Genomic DNA, 19,237 nt, shown 5'->3' with positions numbered 1-19,237 from the left:
CACATTCATTTTGTTGCCTTCTCATCAGAAATTAAGCTGTATGAGAGCAAGGGCTTTTATACTTTGTGTACTGCTGCATTCCTCAATACCTAGTACACTGCCTGGCAGACAGTAGGCTCTCAATAAATATTTGTTAAATGAATGAGTATGATTTGTTACAAGGATTAAAATAAAAAGGATATATATAAACCTGGCCTATGTAAGGTAAATCAAACTGTTCTATCTAAATCCTTGAGTATGAAAGTGAAAATGTCTTGAAAATTCAGGGACAGATAATTCCATCTTCATTTGCCTTAACCTTATTTAAAATTTAAAATAAAAGCCAAAACACTAAAGATCTTCTAGGCCACATGACTTTTTATAAAGGTACACATAATCTCACTTGGCAAATCTTTAACAGCTGCCAGAGGGAAAAAAGGTCAGACACTCTGCTACAGATACCATGACTCAGCTGAGATCCACAACAAGGAACTGGATAATTTTTCCATTTCAACAGGCTCTGGCCATTTCCCCAGGATCCTAAGAAGATAAAGGGCAAGTCTTAATTCTTTTATTCCAATAAGATGAAGTATTAGCTTTTGCGCAGTCAGGTACGCTTCTTAGCTAATGCGGGGTAGCCTGGAAGCCCCCTGAGTTACCTCATGCAAAGACTGGTGTTAAATCATCCCAGTCACTTGGTTACTCAGAGTGAGACTTGGCATTTTCTTACATACCTCACCATGGTCACCTCAGTGAACAGTGAATAAGGGCTAAGGCACACTGTGCATTCTCTGTGACAATGATGAATTGCAACCATATTTGGAGAGTAGTAGCTTGTTTCTAGCCTTCAAAAACCCCTCCCTCCGGCAACTAGCAGGCACTCAGAAAATCTGACCCCTGCAAGAGCTGCTGTAAATTTACTTAGGAAGCCTGATTCTCAGTGTGAAGCAACAAAGTGTGTGGAATAGGATGCCTGGCTGCAGATCCCTTAGGCCTCTCCAATCTCCAAATCCCAGAGTAATAGCTGCTCCTAGGAACTCGAGCACTCCGTGACTGGATAGTACTTGGCAGACACCTCTTAGAATTTAGAATGAGGAAAAGATCACTTTGTCTCAATAAGTATAAACAATATAAAGAAGAATGTGGAGCTGGTTACAGTCAAGCATTTCCAGATGCTATAATATTTCAGAGTAACAACCAAGATGATGTCCTGATTAAAATGAGGAAGTAAAAGTGGGAGAAAAATACATATTCTCTCCCCAATAAAGGGAGATATTATTACTTATCCGACTATATATATATATATATGTATAGAGAGAGAGAGAGAGAGAGAGAGAGAGAGAGAGAGAAAGTCTCGCTCTGTTGCCCACGCTGCAGTGCAGTGGCATGATCTTGGCTCACTGCTATCTCTGCCTCCCTGGTTTAAGCTATTCTCCTGCCTCAGCCTCCTGAATAGCTGGGATCACAGGTACATGCCACTACGCCCAGCTAATTTTTGTATTTTTACTAGAGACAGGGTTTCACCATGTTGGTCATGCTGGTCTTGAACTCCTGACCTCATGATCCACCCTCTTCGGCCTCCCAAAGTGCTGGGATTACAGACGTGAGCCATCGCACCTGGCCATCCATTATATTATTATTATTGATACATTATTTATTGCTTGCCTAGATTATTTCAATACTCTCCTAACTAGTCTCTCTGGTTTACTCTTGTCTTCTACCCTAAGCTGTTTTTAACATAAGCAAACCACAGTGATTCTTTTTAAAGCACACATCTGATTATTTCATTCCTCTGCTCACAACCTTCTACAGGCTGCTAATTTTACATAGACACTTCTAGCAACTACGACCAGTGTTCCTTTTACTTGAAATGTCCTTCCTTCAACCACACAATGGCAAAAATCCCTCACTCCTTCAAGACTTTATTCAAATGCCACCTTCCCAATTTTCTGTTTTCCAGAATGGCCTTTGCTCTACCTTTTTTTATAGCATCTGTCACCTTCTAACCTACTACATAAATTATGTTTATTGTCTGATTCTTCTCTTCTAGAGTAAGCTCTAAGAAGTATCCCAGGCTCAAGCGATCCTCCCACCTCAGCCTCCTAAAGTGCTGGGATTACAAGCATGAGCCACCACACTCAGCTAATATTTGTATTTTTTGTAGAGACAGGGTTTTGCCATGTTGCCCAGGCTGGTTTCAAATTCCTGAGATGAGCAATTCACTCATCTCAGCCATCCAAACTATTAAGAAGAAAGTTGTGAGCCACTGCGTCCAGCCTCTAATCCTACTTTCTGAAGTTCCAAATTGTTTATCTATTGATTTTCACTTAAGACAGATTGGTTGGTTGGTTTGTAATTTTGTACTATAAATTTACCTTCAGTGAAACTTTATTTGTGAAAATCCTATGCTACCTCATTTGAGGGTATGTCACTTAAAGGAAGTGTTGTTTGTTTCTGAGAGATGAGCCACAGTTATTACCAGCCCAGAACCAGCTTCTAGACCACACAAAGAGGATGGGCCCCAACCCCAAATTTCAGGTAAGTGAAGGCTTACAGGTAGAAATTTTCTAGGGAGATATCTTTTCTTTATTAAAAGTCCTATTTAAAATCCAGATGAGACAAAGAAAGTACTTTTTATCTGTACATGCCAGTGGTTTTCCTAGTCCATTCCTGCACTGAGGGTGAAGCCTTTTGAGGGTCCTAATTGTATGTAAGGAGTCTCAATTCTAATTGCTCACTCTAAGCAAACCAAGAACTCTTCTTTTTCCCCCTCAAGGTTATCGAGACTTGCACATCTCTTCCCTGACCCCATTTTTGGAAGCTTCAAAGCCTGCTCCCATAATTATTATTATTATTATTTTTTTTAGGTTCAGGGGTACATGTGAAGGATATATAGGTAAACTTGTGACACAGGGGTTTGTTGTATAGGTTGTCTCATCACCCAGGTATTAGGCCTAGTACACAATAGTTACTTTTTCTACTCTTCTCCCTCCTCCCTTTCTCCACCCACAAGTAGAACTCTCTGTTGTTTTACTTTCTTTGTGTTCATGAATTATCTTCATTCAGCTCCCACTTATACGTGAGAAAACGCAATATTTGGTTTTTATTTCTTTAAAATAAAAGTTTCTGTGTTAGCTTACTTAGGATCATAGCCTCCAGCTCCACCCATGTTCTCGCAATGACATGATCTTGTTCTTTTTTATGGCTGCATAGTATTCCATGGTATATATGTACCACATTTTCTTTATCCAATCTATCATGAATGGGCATTTAGGTTGATTCATGGCTTTGCTAATGTGAACAGTGCTGTAATAAACATTCATATGCATGTGTCTTTATGGCAGAATGATTTATAGTCCTCTGAGTATATACTTAGTAATGGAACTGCTCAGTGAAATGGTTGTTCTGCTTTTAGCTCTTTGAGTAATCCCCATACTGTTTTCCACAATAGTTGAACTAATTTACACTCCCACCAACAGTGTATAAGTGTTCCCCTTCCCTCCACAACCTTGCCAGCACCTGTTATTTTTTTAATTTTTAAGAACAGCCATTCTGCCTGGTGTGAGATGATATCTCATTGCGGTTTTGATTTGCAGTTCTCTAATGCTCAGTGATATTGAGCTTTTTTTCATATGCTTGTTGGTCGCACATATGTCTTCTTTTGAAAAGTGTCTGTTCATGTCCTTTGCCCACTTTGTAGTGGGGTTGTTTTTCTCTTGTAAATTTGTTTAAGTTCCTTACAGATGCTAGATATTAGGCCTTCATCAGATGCAGTCCGCAAATATTTTCTCCCATTCTGTAGTTTGTCTGTTTACTCTGTTGACAGTTTCTTTTGTTGTGCAAAAGCCCTTAAGTTTAATTAGATCTTGCTTCTGTTGCAATTGCTTTTACTGTCTCTGTCATAAAATATTTGCCCATTCGTGTATCCAGGATGGTACTGCTTAGGTTGCCTTCCAGGGTTTTCACAGTTTTACATTTAAGTTTTTAATCCATCTTGAGTTGATTTTTGTATATGGTGTAAAGGAGGGGGTACTATGTAGCTTCAGTCTTCTGCATATGGCTAGTCAGTTATCCCAGCACCATTTATTGAATAGGGAGTCTTTTCTCCATTGCTTGTTTTTGTCAGGTTTGTCAAAGCTCAGGTGGTCATGGGTGTGTGGCCTTATTTCTGGGCTCTCTATTCTGTTCTATTGGTTTATGTCCCTGTTTTTGTACCAGTACCATATTGTTTTGGTTACTGTAGCCCTGTAGTACAGTTTGAAGTCAGGCAACATGATGCCTCCAGCTTTGTTCTTTTTGCTTAGGATTGCCTTGGCTATTTGGCTCTTTTTTGGCTTTATATGATTTTTAAAATAGTTTTTTCTAGTTCTGTGAAGAATATTCTTGGAAGTTTCATAGTAATAGCATTAAATCTATAAATTGCTTCAGGCAGTATGGCCATTTTAATGATATTGATTCTTCCTATCCATGAGCATGGTATGTTTTTCCATTTGTTTGTGTCTCCTGTGATTTCTTTGAGCAGTGTTTTGTAACTCACAATTTAAAGATCTTTCACCTCCCTGGTTAGCTGTATTTCTAGATATTTTATTATTCTGTGGCAATTGTGAATGGGATTGCCTTCCTGATATGGCTCTCAGCCTGGCTGCTGTTGGTGGATAGGAATGTTAGTGCTTTCTGCTAGCAATTGATTTTGTATCCTTAAACTTTGCTGAAGTTATCAGCTGAAGAAGCTTTTGGGCAGAGACTATGGGGTTTTCTACATATAGAATCATGTCATCTGCAAACAGGGGTAGTTTAACTTCCTCTCTTTCTATTTGGTACCCTTTATTTCTTTCTCTTGCCTGACTGCTCTGGCTAGGACTTCTACTCCCATTGATTAGGTGTTGTTTTGGGTCCCTTTGATTCTGGTCCCTCAGGGTTTTCTTATGTTCTGGTAAAATTAGCTATGTATTTAAAACAATAATGATAATACCTAACAATTACTAAGAGCTAATCGGGCTTGGTTTAAAGCTAATTTGTCCAACTGGCAGCCCATAGGCCACATGCTGTCCAGGACAGCTTTGAATGAGGCTCAATACAAATTTGCAAACTTTCTTAAAACATTATGAGGTGTTTTGTGTTTTGTTTTGTTTTTTTTTAAGTTCATCAGCTATCATTAGTGTATTTTATGTGTGGCCCAAGACAATTCTTCTTCCAATATGGCACAGGGAAGCCAAAAGATTGGTTGGTAAAACTATAACAACCCTGGTTTAAACCATTACATATAGTATCTCATGCCCTATGAAGTTGGGACTATTATTATCCCCTTTATTTGAACACGGAACCGGAGGCAAAGAAATGCTACATAGCTTTCCTTAAGATAAAGTAATAACAAAAAAAAAAAAAAAAAAAAAGATAAAGTAATAACGTTTCTTGAAGGCCTAATCTAACTTAAATTTTCTTTACCCTGGGACTTTCTTGTTGTGGTGCTTCATCCTCAAATGATTTAAAAGTCAAGTATCCTGAAAAATCAAGCACATTTTATATGGCCTAACTTCAGGGTTGAGAGGATAGCAATAAGTACCCTATGGACTGGAGCAAAACTTTGACACAGGCACAAATACTGGGGAGCAGGCCTGCTATGATAGAGACTAAGGAAATGGTATGTTCCCACCAAATTCTTTAGTTGTGACCACCTTGACTACTATTGCCACTACCAGCCCAATATCAGGACACAATAAAGACAGAGCTATCTTGCCTGGTGCGGTGGCTCACGCCTGTAATCCCAGCTCTTAGGGAGGTAGAGGTGGGAGGATAGCTTGAGCCCAGGAGTTCGAGATCTGCCTGGGCAATATAGTGAGACCCTGTTCTCCACAAAAAGGAGGGTGGTGGGGAGAGAGCTATCTTGATCCAGACAAAAAATAAAGAGGTACAAATTATCTCTACACTGAACAATCCTGAATCCTTTGACTACATTATATCAGAAGAGACCACCAGCAATGGAAAGGAAGCATGATTCAGTCCCCAGCAGATTACACCAGCCAAATCTAAACATCTCTGCTACATGTTCCTGCAACAGTTAAAACTTACAGTGAAAAGAAACAAACACAGGTCTAAACCTCTCAAATGCCAAGCCCAAGATATCATGAATTTAGTAGACCAAGATCACTTGGAAGGAATCAAGAGTTTTAAAGAAAAGACATAAAGAGAGAGGGGAAATTGACCAAATATAAGCCAGCACAATCTCCTCCCCTGGAATAATTTATGTGATATAGGAGGAAGTTCTCTTCATGGCAGGGAACCTATCTCCATCCCCAATCTCAAGATGAGGAAAGAAATTTCCACCACACCTTAGTAAATTTGCCCACCACCAAGAAAATTAGATTATTCTGCCTTTGATTATTTGCAGTTGGTATTCACACAGTTCTAATAGAATCAACCTGGTAAAAGAGATAGGAGAAAAATTTAAAAACCTTAGATTGGGCACTGCCTCAGATTCTGGGCAAGGCTATATTTCCAGTGCCCAGGACAGTGCCTGACACATGGTTATTATTTGGAGAATTAATGAATGGGAGAGACTGGGGAATTAAGGAAAGGGATATAATGGTTTCATAATACATTCTTAAAGCAGTACATCTTTTGGTAATCAAAGGAAAGCAGCCAATGAGACTAAGATTTTTTTCTCTGAATAGAGTACACTTCTACTACTGAGGCCCTCCCAAACATGAGCCTTGGAATTAGTTAGTATAGGCCGCCCCCGATTACACACTGTCTGGGAAGTTGTGATATATTTGGTTTGTCTTTACTAGTTCCCACGGCCTCTGGATTTCTCTGGGAGCTCCAAATTATAAGCCCATTCACAGGTTACATTTCTAGACCAGTTGCTTTGAGAGCTAGTGGTTGAAAGGATATACAAAGTGTCCTGTAATCACTTTATATGTTGACCCAATACATACATAGTTTAATGAGGTACTGATACAAACTTTAATCTGTTACTAATACAGATTAAACCCTGTATTAGTAACAATCTTTTTTTTTTTTTTGAGACAGAGTCTCCCTCTGTCACCAGGTGCCAGGTTGGAGTGTAGTAGTGCAATCTTGGCTCACTGCAACCTCCGCCTCCTGGGTTCAAGCAATTCTCCTGCCTCAGCCTCCCAAGTAGCTGGGACTACAGGTGTGTGACACCATGCCCAGCTAATTTTTGTATTTTAGTAGAGACAGAGTTTCACTATGTTGGCCAGGATGGTCTCAATCTCTTGACCTCATGATACGCCTTGCAAAGTGCTGGGATTACAGGTATGAGCCACTGTGCCCAGCTAGTAACAATCCTTTTCTACCTCCTCCCTCAATAAATTGCTTAGCTGTCTGGCCTGTGCCCAAATTTCCATAGTGGAAAAGATTAGAACACAGTTTAGTTTCTACGAGGCAGCCATGGGTACAGATGCTACATAAGGACCAGGCCCCCACTTTCAATAGATCACTATCATGGTCATTTTTATTGTTGTTTTTATTTATTATTCTGTTTTTTCTTTTACTCTCAATTTTTTTATTTTTTAATTTCTTTTGCATTATTAGTCACATGTCGTGATCAGAAACACAGTCTTTTTGAGATAGGGTTTCACTCTGTCATCCAGGCTGGACTGCAGTGGTGCAACCTTGGTCCACTGTAGACTTGACCTCCTAGGCTTAAGTGATCCCCCAACCACAGCCTCCTGAGTAGCTGGGAATACAAATGCACACCACCACACCTGGCTAAATTTTGTTTATTATTTCACAGAGATAAGGTCTCACTATGTTGCCCAGGCTGGTTGTGAACTGCTGGGCTCAAGTAATCCTCCTGCCTCAGCCTCCCCAAATGCTGGGATTACAGGCAGGGGCCATCACACCTGGCCCACAGTTATTTTTTAATGACAGGTAATTGCAAGGTTCTATCAGGCACTTAAAATACTCAAAAAGGTGCAAGTATATTCAATACTTGGTGTTCAGAGGTCCACAGCTGAAGACACTTAGATACGTGAGGAAGAGAACTCAAGTAACGTATTTTTGCACAGGTAGTCAGTGGCACAGAAGCTTAGGAGGCTTCCAAGAGGAAAGCAGATCTATGAAATTCAGAATCCACAGCAGAGAGAGTTACTGGAAATACCATGATGGCAAATAAATATGCAAGAGGACTAGAAAACAATCAGTCTAGGTTGAAGGAAAAAATGAGAAGGCTCTAGAAGAAATGTTTCTAGAAGGATGGAGTATGGTAAGAGGAAGATTAGATTAGAAGATTAAAGCAACTAATGTAATATACTGAAAAACATTTTGCAAGTTGGATAGAAAATTTGGGGTGAATAAATGATGCTCCATAGAATATAAAGAAATGCAAAAGTGAGACAATTATTACCCTCAGGAAAACAAAAAGTCACAAAAGAAAACAGATATAATCCTAATGCGCAATGACTCAATTAGAAATAATATTAAGTTGCAATAATTTGACACTGAAATAGGTAAAAATTTAAAGTAGTTAGTTTCGATTAAAAAAAATGAAGAATGATAGGAATAGGGTAAGGGAATTTCAAGTTCTTTTATTAACTTTAAAGAGCTAACGGACTTTTGAAATTATATTCACAAATTTCTTCAACAAAATAAAAATTAAATTTAAAATGTGGGTGGCTTACACTTATGTAAATAGTACAATAAACGGAGCAATGTTACCTAGGTAGGAGAATATGATGGCGGTAATTATTCTGCATTTTAGTTGATACAATCACGGTTCAAATCCAAGCTATAGTAGCATGTTTAAAGAACACTGTCACCAGAAAAAGAGGTCTTGTCTGAGACCCTGAGAGCAGGTTCTTGGATCTCACGCAGGAAATAATTCAAGATGTCACAGAATATAGTTAAATTTATTAGAGACTTCTCTATTACAAAGTAGGACATCCTCAGAATTCAAGAAAAGGAATGCCCCTACGTTAAACACAGTGCTTGCTTATATAGGTTGTTAAGCATAGTGTACTTCATTTCAAAGGCTTGTGAGCAGCTTGTGACAGGCTATTAGTACTGTTATTTCCCTATGTTACTACTGATGTTAGCAAAAATTCATGAGTGCATTATCATCTTTAAAGCAAAACCTATTCTTAAACTAAGAATGCTGTTTGTTCTTAAAGTACAAAACATTAATAAGTTCTGCATCTTTTAGTTAGTTAGCATCATTAACTTGTTCCCACAACCCTAAACATTTTGTGACCAACAGTGCCCAACCCCTTGGGAATGTAACCCAGGAGGTTTGGCTTTATCTGGCCTTTATTAAAAATGGAATCACTCTGGTTAGGATGCTTCTGACAAACTATTAGATGATCACATCAATCTGCTGTTCAAAATCCTCCAACCGTTATAGTCAAATAAATAAATAAATATCCAAATCAGTGATGAGTATGACAATCAAGACTCTTCAAGACATAGCCCCCTGCTAATTTGTCCCATCCATCATCATGTCTCCTACCTAATTTCAAACTATACCAACAGGCTACAGTAACCAAAACAGCATAGTTCTGGCACAAAAACAGACACACAGACCAAGAGAAAAGGTAAGAGAATCCAGAAATAAAGCCACACATTTACAACCTTCTGGTCTTTGACAAAATGGACAAAAACAAGCAATGCAGAAAGGAATCCCTATTCAACAAATGGTGCTGGGATAGCTGGCTAGCCATATGCAGAATGTTGAAACTAAACCCTTTCACCATATACAAAAATCAACTCAAGATGAATCAAAGACTTACATGCAAAACCTAAAACTATAAAAACCCTGTAAGAAATCCTAAAATATACCACTCTGGACATAGGCCCTGACAGAATTCATGATGAAGACTCCAAAAGCAATTGCAACAAAAACAAAAACAGACAAATGGGAGCTAATTAGACTAAAGAGCTTCTGCACAGCAAAAGAAAGTATCAACAGAGTAAACAGACAACCTGCAGAATGGGAGAAAATATTTGGAAAATATACATCTGACAAAGGTCTAATATCCAGAATCTATTAAAACAAAAAACAAAAACAAAACAAAAAACAAAACTTGACTGAACAAGCAAAAAACAAATAATCCCATTAAAAAATAGGCAAAAGACACGAACAGACATTCTCAAAAGATACGCAAGCAGCCAACAAACATGAAAATATGCTCTACATCACTAATCATCTGAGAAATGCAAATCAAAACCACAAGGAGATACCATTTTACACCAATCAGAATGGCTATTACTAAAAAGTCAAAAAATAACAGATGCTGGTCAGACTGCAAAGAAAAGGATATGCTTGTACATTGTTGGTGGAACCGTAAATTAGTCCAGCCCCTGTGGAAAGCAGTTTGGAGATTTCTCAAAGAACTAAAAGTAGACTTACCATTCAACCCAGCAAACCCATCACTGGAAATATGCCCAAAGGAAAATAAGTCACTCTACCAAAAAGACATTTGCACTCACATGTTCATCACAGCACTATTTGCTATAGCAAAGACATGGAATCAAACTAGGTGCCCATCAACAGAGAACTGAATAAAGAAAATGTGGTACATATACACCATGGAATACTACACAGCCATTAAAAAGAATGAAATTGGCTGAGCACAGTGGCTCACTCCTGTAATTCCAGCACTTTGGGAGGTCAAAGTGGGTGGATCACTTTAGGCCAAGAGTTTAAGACCAGCCTGGCCAACATGGTGAAACTTTGTTTCTACTAAAATACAAAAATTAGCTGGGTGTAGTGGCACACACCTGTGATCCTAGCTACTTGGGAAACTGAGACATGAGAATTGCTTAAGCCTGGAAGGTGGGGGTTGTAATGAGCCAAGATCATGCCACTGCACTGCAGCCTACGCAAAAAAAAAAGCAAAAAAAAAAAAGCCAGCGTGGTGGCTCATGCCTATAATCTCAGCACTTTGGGAGGCCAAGGCAGGTGGATCACCTGAGGTTAGGAGTTCAAGACCAGCCTGGCCAACATGGTGAAACCTTGTCTTAAAAAAAAAAAAGAAAAGAAATTACCTCCTTTATAGCAACATGGATGCAGCTAGAGGCCACTATCCTAAGCAAACAGATGCAAGAACAGAAAACCAATTACCCCATGCTCTCACCTATAAGTGGAAGCTAAACACTAAATACACATGGATACAAGGAAGTGAACAATAGACACTGAGGCCTACTTCAGGGTAGAAGGTGGGAGGAGGGCGAGGATTGAAAAACTATCTATTGGGCACTATGTCCACTATGTGAGTGACAAAATAATGTGTACGCCTAACCCCCATGACACCCAATTTACCCATGTAATAAAAAGTATATATATCAAGGACAACGGGGGTCAGAGTTCTCACTTTCAAAGAAGGAAGTTACAAATATAAAAACAAAAACTAGAACCAAACTGGAATTGAAAGTGAAGGTATCAGTGTGAGCTTATAGTTTTCAATAAACAGAAATCAAGAAATAAAGATGTGTGTTACACGTATACATTCCCTGGGAACAGTGAACCTAATATCAGCAACCATGTCTACCATTAATATTTTGGGCCTTTTTTTTTTTTTAAGAGACAGGGTCTTGTTCTGTCACCCAGGCTAGAGTGAAGTGATGTGATCATAACTCACTGCAACATCGAACTCCTGGGCTCAAATGATCCTCCTGAATAGCTGGGACTACAGGGATGTGCCACCACACTTGGCTAATTTTTTTTTTTAAAGAAATGGGGCCTCACTAAGTTACTCAGGCTGGTCTTGAACTCCTCAGCCCCACTAAAGTGCTGGGATTATACCATGCCTGATCCGTATTTTGGCTTTTAAAAAGCATTCTCCACTAAAAAGAATTATGCTGCCTAGAGAAAAAGCTAACTCAAGGGCTAGTGAGGGTACAAAATAAGCCAGCTCAGAATATCTTCTCAGGGCAGAAAGTTTTGTAGTTCCCAAAGAATGATGGAGACATCAAAAAAACACAAACACCAGCATGAAGAAACTTCTCTTGACCAGATATGATACAATTTGAGCATCAAAAATATAATGGTATTAACAGATTATATAGCCTATCAAATAAGACAAATCCACTGAATTTTTTGGGGAGAGGGTGGTGAGGAGACAGTCTCACTCTGTGGCCCAGGCTGGAGTGCAGTGGTATGATCTTGGCTCACTACAACCTCCACCTCCTGAGTTCAAGCGATTCTTGTGCCTCAGCCTCCTGTGTACTGGGATTACAGGCATGAGCCACCATAACAGGCTAATTTTGTATTTTTGACAGATGGGGTTTCATCATGTTGGCCAGGCTGGTCTTGAACTCCTGACCTTAAGTGATCCACCCACCTCAGACTCTGAAAGTGCTAGGATTACAGGCGTGAGCCACGGCGCCCGGCCAAAAGTTCACTGCATTTATACAGTATAATAAAATATTGGAAAAATAAATAGAGAGAGGTTAAAGTCTTTGCTATGGTGAAATGCCAACTGATAGGTATAGAAAGAATTATGAAATTGTAAAAACACCATTTAGTGACCAGTGTAGTATAATAAAACAACAAAGAAATATCAATCAATCCTAAAAACAAGGGGTTATAATTTAATGAGGAAGGAGTACTTACATAATTTTAAGAACATTCTCATACAATACTTATTAATTACAAAGGGAATAAGAGTAACTTTACAGCAGCAAAACATCACCTTAATAAAGTGATCAAGGTTTAACTTCATAGTTATGGGACAAAATGAAAACTGGTATCATCTAAAAGGATGGAATGAGAAGAATACAACATTGCTGGGTGCAAGTAGTTCATGCCTGTAGTCTCAGCCCTTTGGGAGGCCAACACAGGAGGATTGCTTGAACCCGGGAGTTCAAGACCAGCCTGGGCAACACGACGAGACCCTGTCTCTAAAAATATTTTTGAAAACTTAACTAGGCATGGTAGTGCATGCCTGTAGTTCCAGCTACTCTACTCAGGAGGCTGGGGTGAGAGGATCACTTGAGCCCAGGAATTAGTGATTATGCCACTGTACTCCAGCCTGGGCAACAGAGTGAGACTCTACCTCAAAAAAAAAAAAAAAAAGAAGAAGAAGAAAAGAAGAAAGAAGGAAGGAAGAAGAAAGAAGAGGAAGAGGAAGAGGAGGAGGAGGAGGAGGAGGAAGAAAATACCACTTTTTCATGATATTTCTGCCAAAGGCTCATAACCTGGTTCTAATCCTGAGGAAATAAATAACAGACAAATCCAAATAAAAGGACATCCTACCAAATAAAGTAGCCTGTAATCTTCAAAAGTATCAAGGTGATAAAAGTTGACGAAATAACTACAAAACTGCATCAGATTGAAGGAGATAGAAGAAGAACAGTAAAATTCTAACACATGATCCTGGATCAGAGCCTTCTGTTACAAAGAATATTACTGGGACATTTGGTGAAATATGAATTAAACTTGTAGATTAGATGGTAGTATTTATTAATGTTGATTTTCTAATTTTAATGACTGTATTGTGGTTATAAAAATGTCTCTGTAGGAAGCATACACTGAAGTATTCAGGGCTGATGAGATAACATGTCAGGAACTGATTCTGTACAGGTTAGGACAAGGGCTGTCAAACTTTTTCTGTAAAACCAATATAGTAAGTATTTTAGGCTTTGCAGATCACATGTGGTCTCTGTCATATAGTCCTTGTTTTTTTTGTAAATATCCATTAAAAATGTAAACTTCATTATTAACTTGTGGCTTGTATAAACACAGGCTACAGCACATTTGGTTCATAGGGTTTATTTTGCTGACCCCTGGTTTGTGGAGTGAAAAGCTCTTTGAACTATTCTTGGAATTTTGAGATTAAAAAAATATTTCTGCTAACATCCAGAGAAATCACTTGAAAAGTTCTGGGAATGACTGAATAGAGCTGAATAGGGCTGAAAGTTTATTAAATAAAAGCATCCCTTTTACTCTACCTCATGCTGCAAAGTTTCCTACTGCCTATGTGGGCATCTTCTCCTGCTCAGCGGGCCTAGTACGTAGTTGAATGTACGAATGAATAAATGAAACTATCTCAGCTTCCCAGCACAGGAAAATGGATTCCCTTCACATAAAATTTAAAAAAACAAAAACAAAAACACCCTTAAGGACTATTTTAATATGACTTTTTACTTGGTTAGATTGAGATACCATGTCTCACCTCTTAGATTAGCAAAAATTCAAAAGCTTGACAATCATATTGTTGGCAAGGCTGTGTGCAAACAGACATTATCTTAAACTGCTGATGAAAATGTGAAATAGTATAACCACAGACTGTGGAGGGAAGCTGGACATTAGCTAGTAAAATTACATGTACATTTAATCTTTGACTCAGCTATCCCAGTTCTAGGAATTTATCCCAAAATATATATATATATATTTTTTAACATATATATATATATCCTATCTATCTATCTATCTAATCTACCCACACACACATATGTATGCATTAACAAACAATTAAAGCTACAAAAATTAATTCTTCTATGCCAAGGATCTATCATTGTAAATTAATTGCTTCTCTGATTCTACTCTAGTATGCTAGTTTCTTAACAGCAGGACTCTCTAGTCCTGAGCCCATCCTATCTACCAAAATGAGGTCATCAGAATCAGCAATGGCTCCTCCTCCTGTGGCATGCAGGGACAGGAAAGAAAGGCTGCTGCCTTCTAGATCCATTCTCACCTCTCAGAGTCCCAGGGTCTATATAACAAGGATGACTACTACAAATACTTCCTCTTTCTACACGTGCCAGAAGAAGCAGCCAAGGTTTTCCTCAGCTGAGCAATCAGTTAGCTAGTTAAATGGCAAAGTCCAAGGGGCTTCACCACCACCAACTCCCCACTGCACTGCTCTGGGCAAACAATCTTCACTACAAAGCAGTAATCAGCAGGTATGAAACACTGACAAAGGAACTAAGGACATTCAGGTTTTAGGCTGAAGACTCAGGAAAGAGTCTAAGCTAAGTTGACTCAAGTAAGGGTACTTACTTGTAACTTCAGGGTAAACAAATAGATAATGATGGGAAAATTCTTTTGTGTAAGCACTGCAGTTAATAAAGGGAAGAGGAATATGATCTTTTGGAAACTCCTAATAGTTAATCCAAAAAAAGAAAATAGTTAATCTAGGTGATAATTATCAATGGTCACTACTAACAAAACAAGAGAGATTCTTGACATTACCTGCCTCCTGACAAATGTACACTGAACCAACTATTAGGCATTCTTCCCATCCCTTCAACTTAACCAAACCACAATCAGGTCAAGCCTCCAGCTTACAGGAAATATAGAGCTCATAAGAATATGTTAGAAAACCTATCAGGGAAGCAATCAGCAAAATCCAGAATGTGGGAAAGTCTACAAGAACAAATAATCGGTTTCTGCAACAAATTAATTGCAAGGAAAAAAAAGAGAGGGTGAGAATATCCTAGATAAAAATAAACTTTGAAGTACAGTCTGGACAACGTAGCAAGATCCTAGCTCTACAAAAAAATAGAAAAAAGTAGCCAGGCTTGTGGTGCATTCTATAGTCCCAGCTACTTTTGAAGCTAAGGTTGGAGGGTTGTTTGAGCCCAGGAGTTCAAGGTTGCAGTGAGCCGTGATCATGCCACTGCACTCCAGCCTGGGCAACAGAGAGACTGTCTCAAAACAAAACAAAACAAAACAAAAAAGAAGAGTGACCACATATCCCAATTATTTTATTTAATAGGTTTATGTCTGTTGTCCCAGTATAATTATTAACAGAATCCTCTTTCATTATCAAAAGTTTCCTAGTTTAGATACTAAATTGTATCATCACCCTACTTAAGAGACATTTTAACCTAATACACTGACTGTACTGACATAGTTTGGCTAGTGATTCCAAAAAAACAACTGCAAAAAACATTTGAACACTAACTGGATATTTGACGATATTGGTAAACTATTCATTGCTTTAGGTGTGGTAAAAATATTGTGGTTACATTTTTAAGGAGTCCTTATATTTAGAGATACAAATACTTATAGATGAAATGACATAAAATTTGAGATTTGCTTCAAAATAATCAAGAGACAGAGAAAGAAAACAGGTGGGGATGTAGATGAGATAGTATACCATGAACTGACAATGTAGACGATACTGGGGTAGTATGAGTCTTTCCACTTTTGAATGTTTTTGAGATGTTTTCCATAATACAAAGTTAAATTTAGTAAACGAAATTTTCCTAGTTCTAGAAATAGAAGTATTCTAAAGAGCTTCAGCTTCCTGCTCTTAGGCAAGAGCAAGCATTTGGCATCTAGCCATACAGAATTATATCTTTATGCAGGGTCACCTGGAGCCAGGGTCTATGAAAAACTGTCACATATAAGGGTTCCTGAAGTTAAATCACAGCTACTAGTTTTCATTACTTTACCTTTTCAATGAAAAAAAAAAAAATCAAAAAACCTTCCCTTCTCTAACAAGAGAATCACTTCTTGTAGATATTCTCAAGACATTCTTAAGATGCTCCTTCCCTGCTATAAGAGAAATGAAGTACCTTAAAACTGCTTTGATGGACTCAAAACTCCTCATTGCTAAAAAATGGTCTTTTAGAAAGAATGTAATTCAAAGTATTTTTCATTTCAGTCTACGTCCTGGTGAGCCCCAACAGGCCAGTTTTCAGCAGAAACAATTAGTGAGACTGCATGAGAGAGAAGGAGGGCACCCAGCTGCCATTGCCACTAATAGAGCTTCCGCAGTACGGACATATGGTGGGTAATACATAGAGTTATCCAAGGGAAAATAAGAACATGAGAAAATTAATGCAAGCAAAGAAAAAAAGCAATGGAAGCAAAATGAAGTGCTAAGGATTAGCAACATCTGAGTTTCCCAACAATGGCAGCAGCAAAATAACCAGTATATCAGCCCAGGTAATACTCTAGACAATTATAGATGCACTAACTCATTTGATTCTCACTACAAACCTTGAAGTACTATTAAGAGTCACATTTTAATGATGTAGAACTGAGGTAGAAAGAAGTGTAGTAATCTGCCTACAACCACTATGCTGCAGGTCCAGGATAAGAACAAGAAAAGAGGAAATGTTCCTCTTTTGAAAGCAGTTGTTGAAAAAAAGACAAGACAAAAAAAGGAGGTGTTGGTAAAATGAAAATAGTGCTTTCTCTTTGGCAGGAAATAACTTTGACACTACCAAAAAGGTGTTTCAAAGCTGCCTGGTTCTGGGGGAGGCCCAAAGGAACGCCTGTCCATCTGCTACACAAGTCTACTGAAAGTCTCTTATACATGTGACATAGGAGGGGCCAGAGGGCTAAACTGGTACCAACAGATGAAAGCTTCGGGAGTGAACTGCTTGTTGTTCAGGATGTTCAAGCAAAGGCTGAATAGCTTTTTGCTAGACATTGTATGGAAGGAATTCCTATGCAGTAGAAAGTAAGCTAAAGCTAGAATGCTTCCAATATAAAAATCACTTTACTAAAGATTTCCTGCTACAAGTGCTCCTACTTCAGGGCTGACAAAGTCTATGGCAACTCAAAACTGATTCAAAACCTAAGTCATTCTGTGTTCCATTAAGTTTTTAACATCAAACTTCTATCCCCAGCAGGCCTACAGCTGGGCCAGTGAATAGCCAGAGACACAACTGCCTCCTCTCTTCAAGGACACCAGTTACAACACAAAGTCAATCTAGCACTCTTACTCTAAAAATGTAACACCATGTCTGAGTACCAATCAATAGGCTGGAATCATTTTATTAGAGGATATACAAATGGGCTAAAGGTTAGTGGTTATTTAATTCAACCAAAATCACAATCAAATTTATTATGCTTCTTAAGGTTCACCATACCCATCTGAGACACTTAAGAGCTAGCATCAACATCTGTTTATAACAGACTCATTCCTTCTAATCAAGGCATAATATGCAATGTATTATAGAGCTAGAGTGGGTATCATTTCAATACTGTATCTTGTCCTTCAAATTATTATGGGCAACAAGGAGGGTTAAGACCTTGAGCAGGGCTAGTCCTCACTATACTATGATGCAAAGGGACACTGTTTTCCAACCCTCTGGGGCAATGCAGCCACATGCCTCAATACCTGTGTTGGTTTACTAGGGCTGCCATACATAACAAAGTAACACAAACTGGGTGACTTAACCAATAAAAATGTATTTCCTCACAGTTCAGGCTAGAAGTCCAAGATAAGGGTATTAGCAGGGTTGGTTTTTTCTATGACCTCACTCATTGGCTTGTAAATGGCTACTTTCTCCCTTTGTCTTCCCATGGCCTTCCCTCTATGCTCTGTGTCCTAATCCCCTCTTCTTGTAAGGACACAAGTCATGCTGGATTAGGATCTATCTCAATGACTTCATTTAACCTTAATTGCCCCTTTAAAGATTCTATCTCCAAATACAGTAATGTTCTGAGGTACTGGGGGTTAGGACTTCAACATATACAAACTTTAGTAGAACGTAATTCAGCCTGTAATAGCTATATTCATCAAAGAGAGAGAGAGAGAGAGAGAGAGGGAGAGAGAAAGATAAAAGACATCCTAATATAGCCACTGCCATGACTCTGGCTGCAGTGGAGTACAGGCACAGACCACAGGTCCTGAGGTGCAGACGCCGAGGTGAGCAGTCCCTGGATCCCGCCCGTGGAAGCCCTCTCCTAGTTCCCTCTCTACTGGAACTCAAGAGTCAAATTCACTGCTGGTAGCACTCAATTTTCAGTTCTTCACTTATGCACATTGTTTACTGGAACCACTTTTCTCATCTTTCTACTTTACTTGCTTATTTGCTTAATAATTTCAGTAAGAGGTTCATCATATGGATATTATAGAATGGAGGTTCATCACTGTCTTCACTAAGCACAGATTCTGACCTGGACTGTGAATTTGAGTACAGAGAACAAAACTAAGTTAATAGATAAGAGTAATGAGCAGGGGTAAAATGGAATGATACAGACCTAAAAAAGTGGATTTTTTACTGGGTGTGGTGGCTCACACCTGTAATCCCAGCACTTTGGGAGGCTGAAGTGGGCAGGTCACTTGAGGTCAGGAGTTCATGACTAGCCTTGCCAACATGGTGAAACCCTGTCTCTACTAAAAATACAAAAATTGGCCGGGCATGGTAGCAGGTGCCTGTAATTCCAGCTACTAGGGAGGTTGAGGCAGGAAAATTGCTTGAACCTAGGAGGCGGAGGTTGCAGTAAGCCAACATCATGCCACTGCACTCCAGCCTGGGTGACAGAGTGAGACTGTCTCAAAAAAAAAAAGAACAGAGGTTTTTTCAAGAAGGTAATAAAGGTAATGATCTAGAA

General features: G+C 38.8%; 1 protein-coding gene across 12 annotated transcripts in view; it reads right to left on the bottom strand.

Moving 5' to 3' along the window:
- MAST2 (microtubule associated serine/threonine kinase 2) overlaps nucleotides 1–19,237 on the bottom strand; it is a 232,577-nt gene that overhangs the window by 77,629 nt on the left and 135,711 nt on the right. The window contains exon 1 of one of the 12 annotated variants that reach the window (XM_012434557.3): nucleotides 442–8,410. The exons of the other annotated variants lie outside the window; for them this stretch is intronic. Within the exon in view, the coding sequence (XP_012289980.1) occupies nucleotides 442–488 (47 nt within the window). The 5' untranslated portion in view covers nucleotides 489–8,410. Of the gene's footprint in view, nucleotides 1–441; nucleotides 8,411–19,237 lie in introns of those variants that run through there. 12 annotated transcript variants of the gene reach the window in all.

Source organism: Aotus nancymaae, unplaced genomic scaffold (assembly GCF_030222135.1).
Source record: "Aotus nancymaae isolate 86718 unplaced genomic scaffold, 86718_ANA_hifiasm-v0.15.2.pri h1tg000007l, whole genome shotgun sequence".
Classification (NCBI taxonomy): domain Eukaryota; kingdom Metazoa; phylum Chordata; class Mammalia; order Primates; family Aotidae; genus Aotus; species Aotus nancymaae.
Note: the sequence above shows the minus strand (reverse complement) of the source record. Positions and strands in the feature narration are given on the sequence as shown.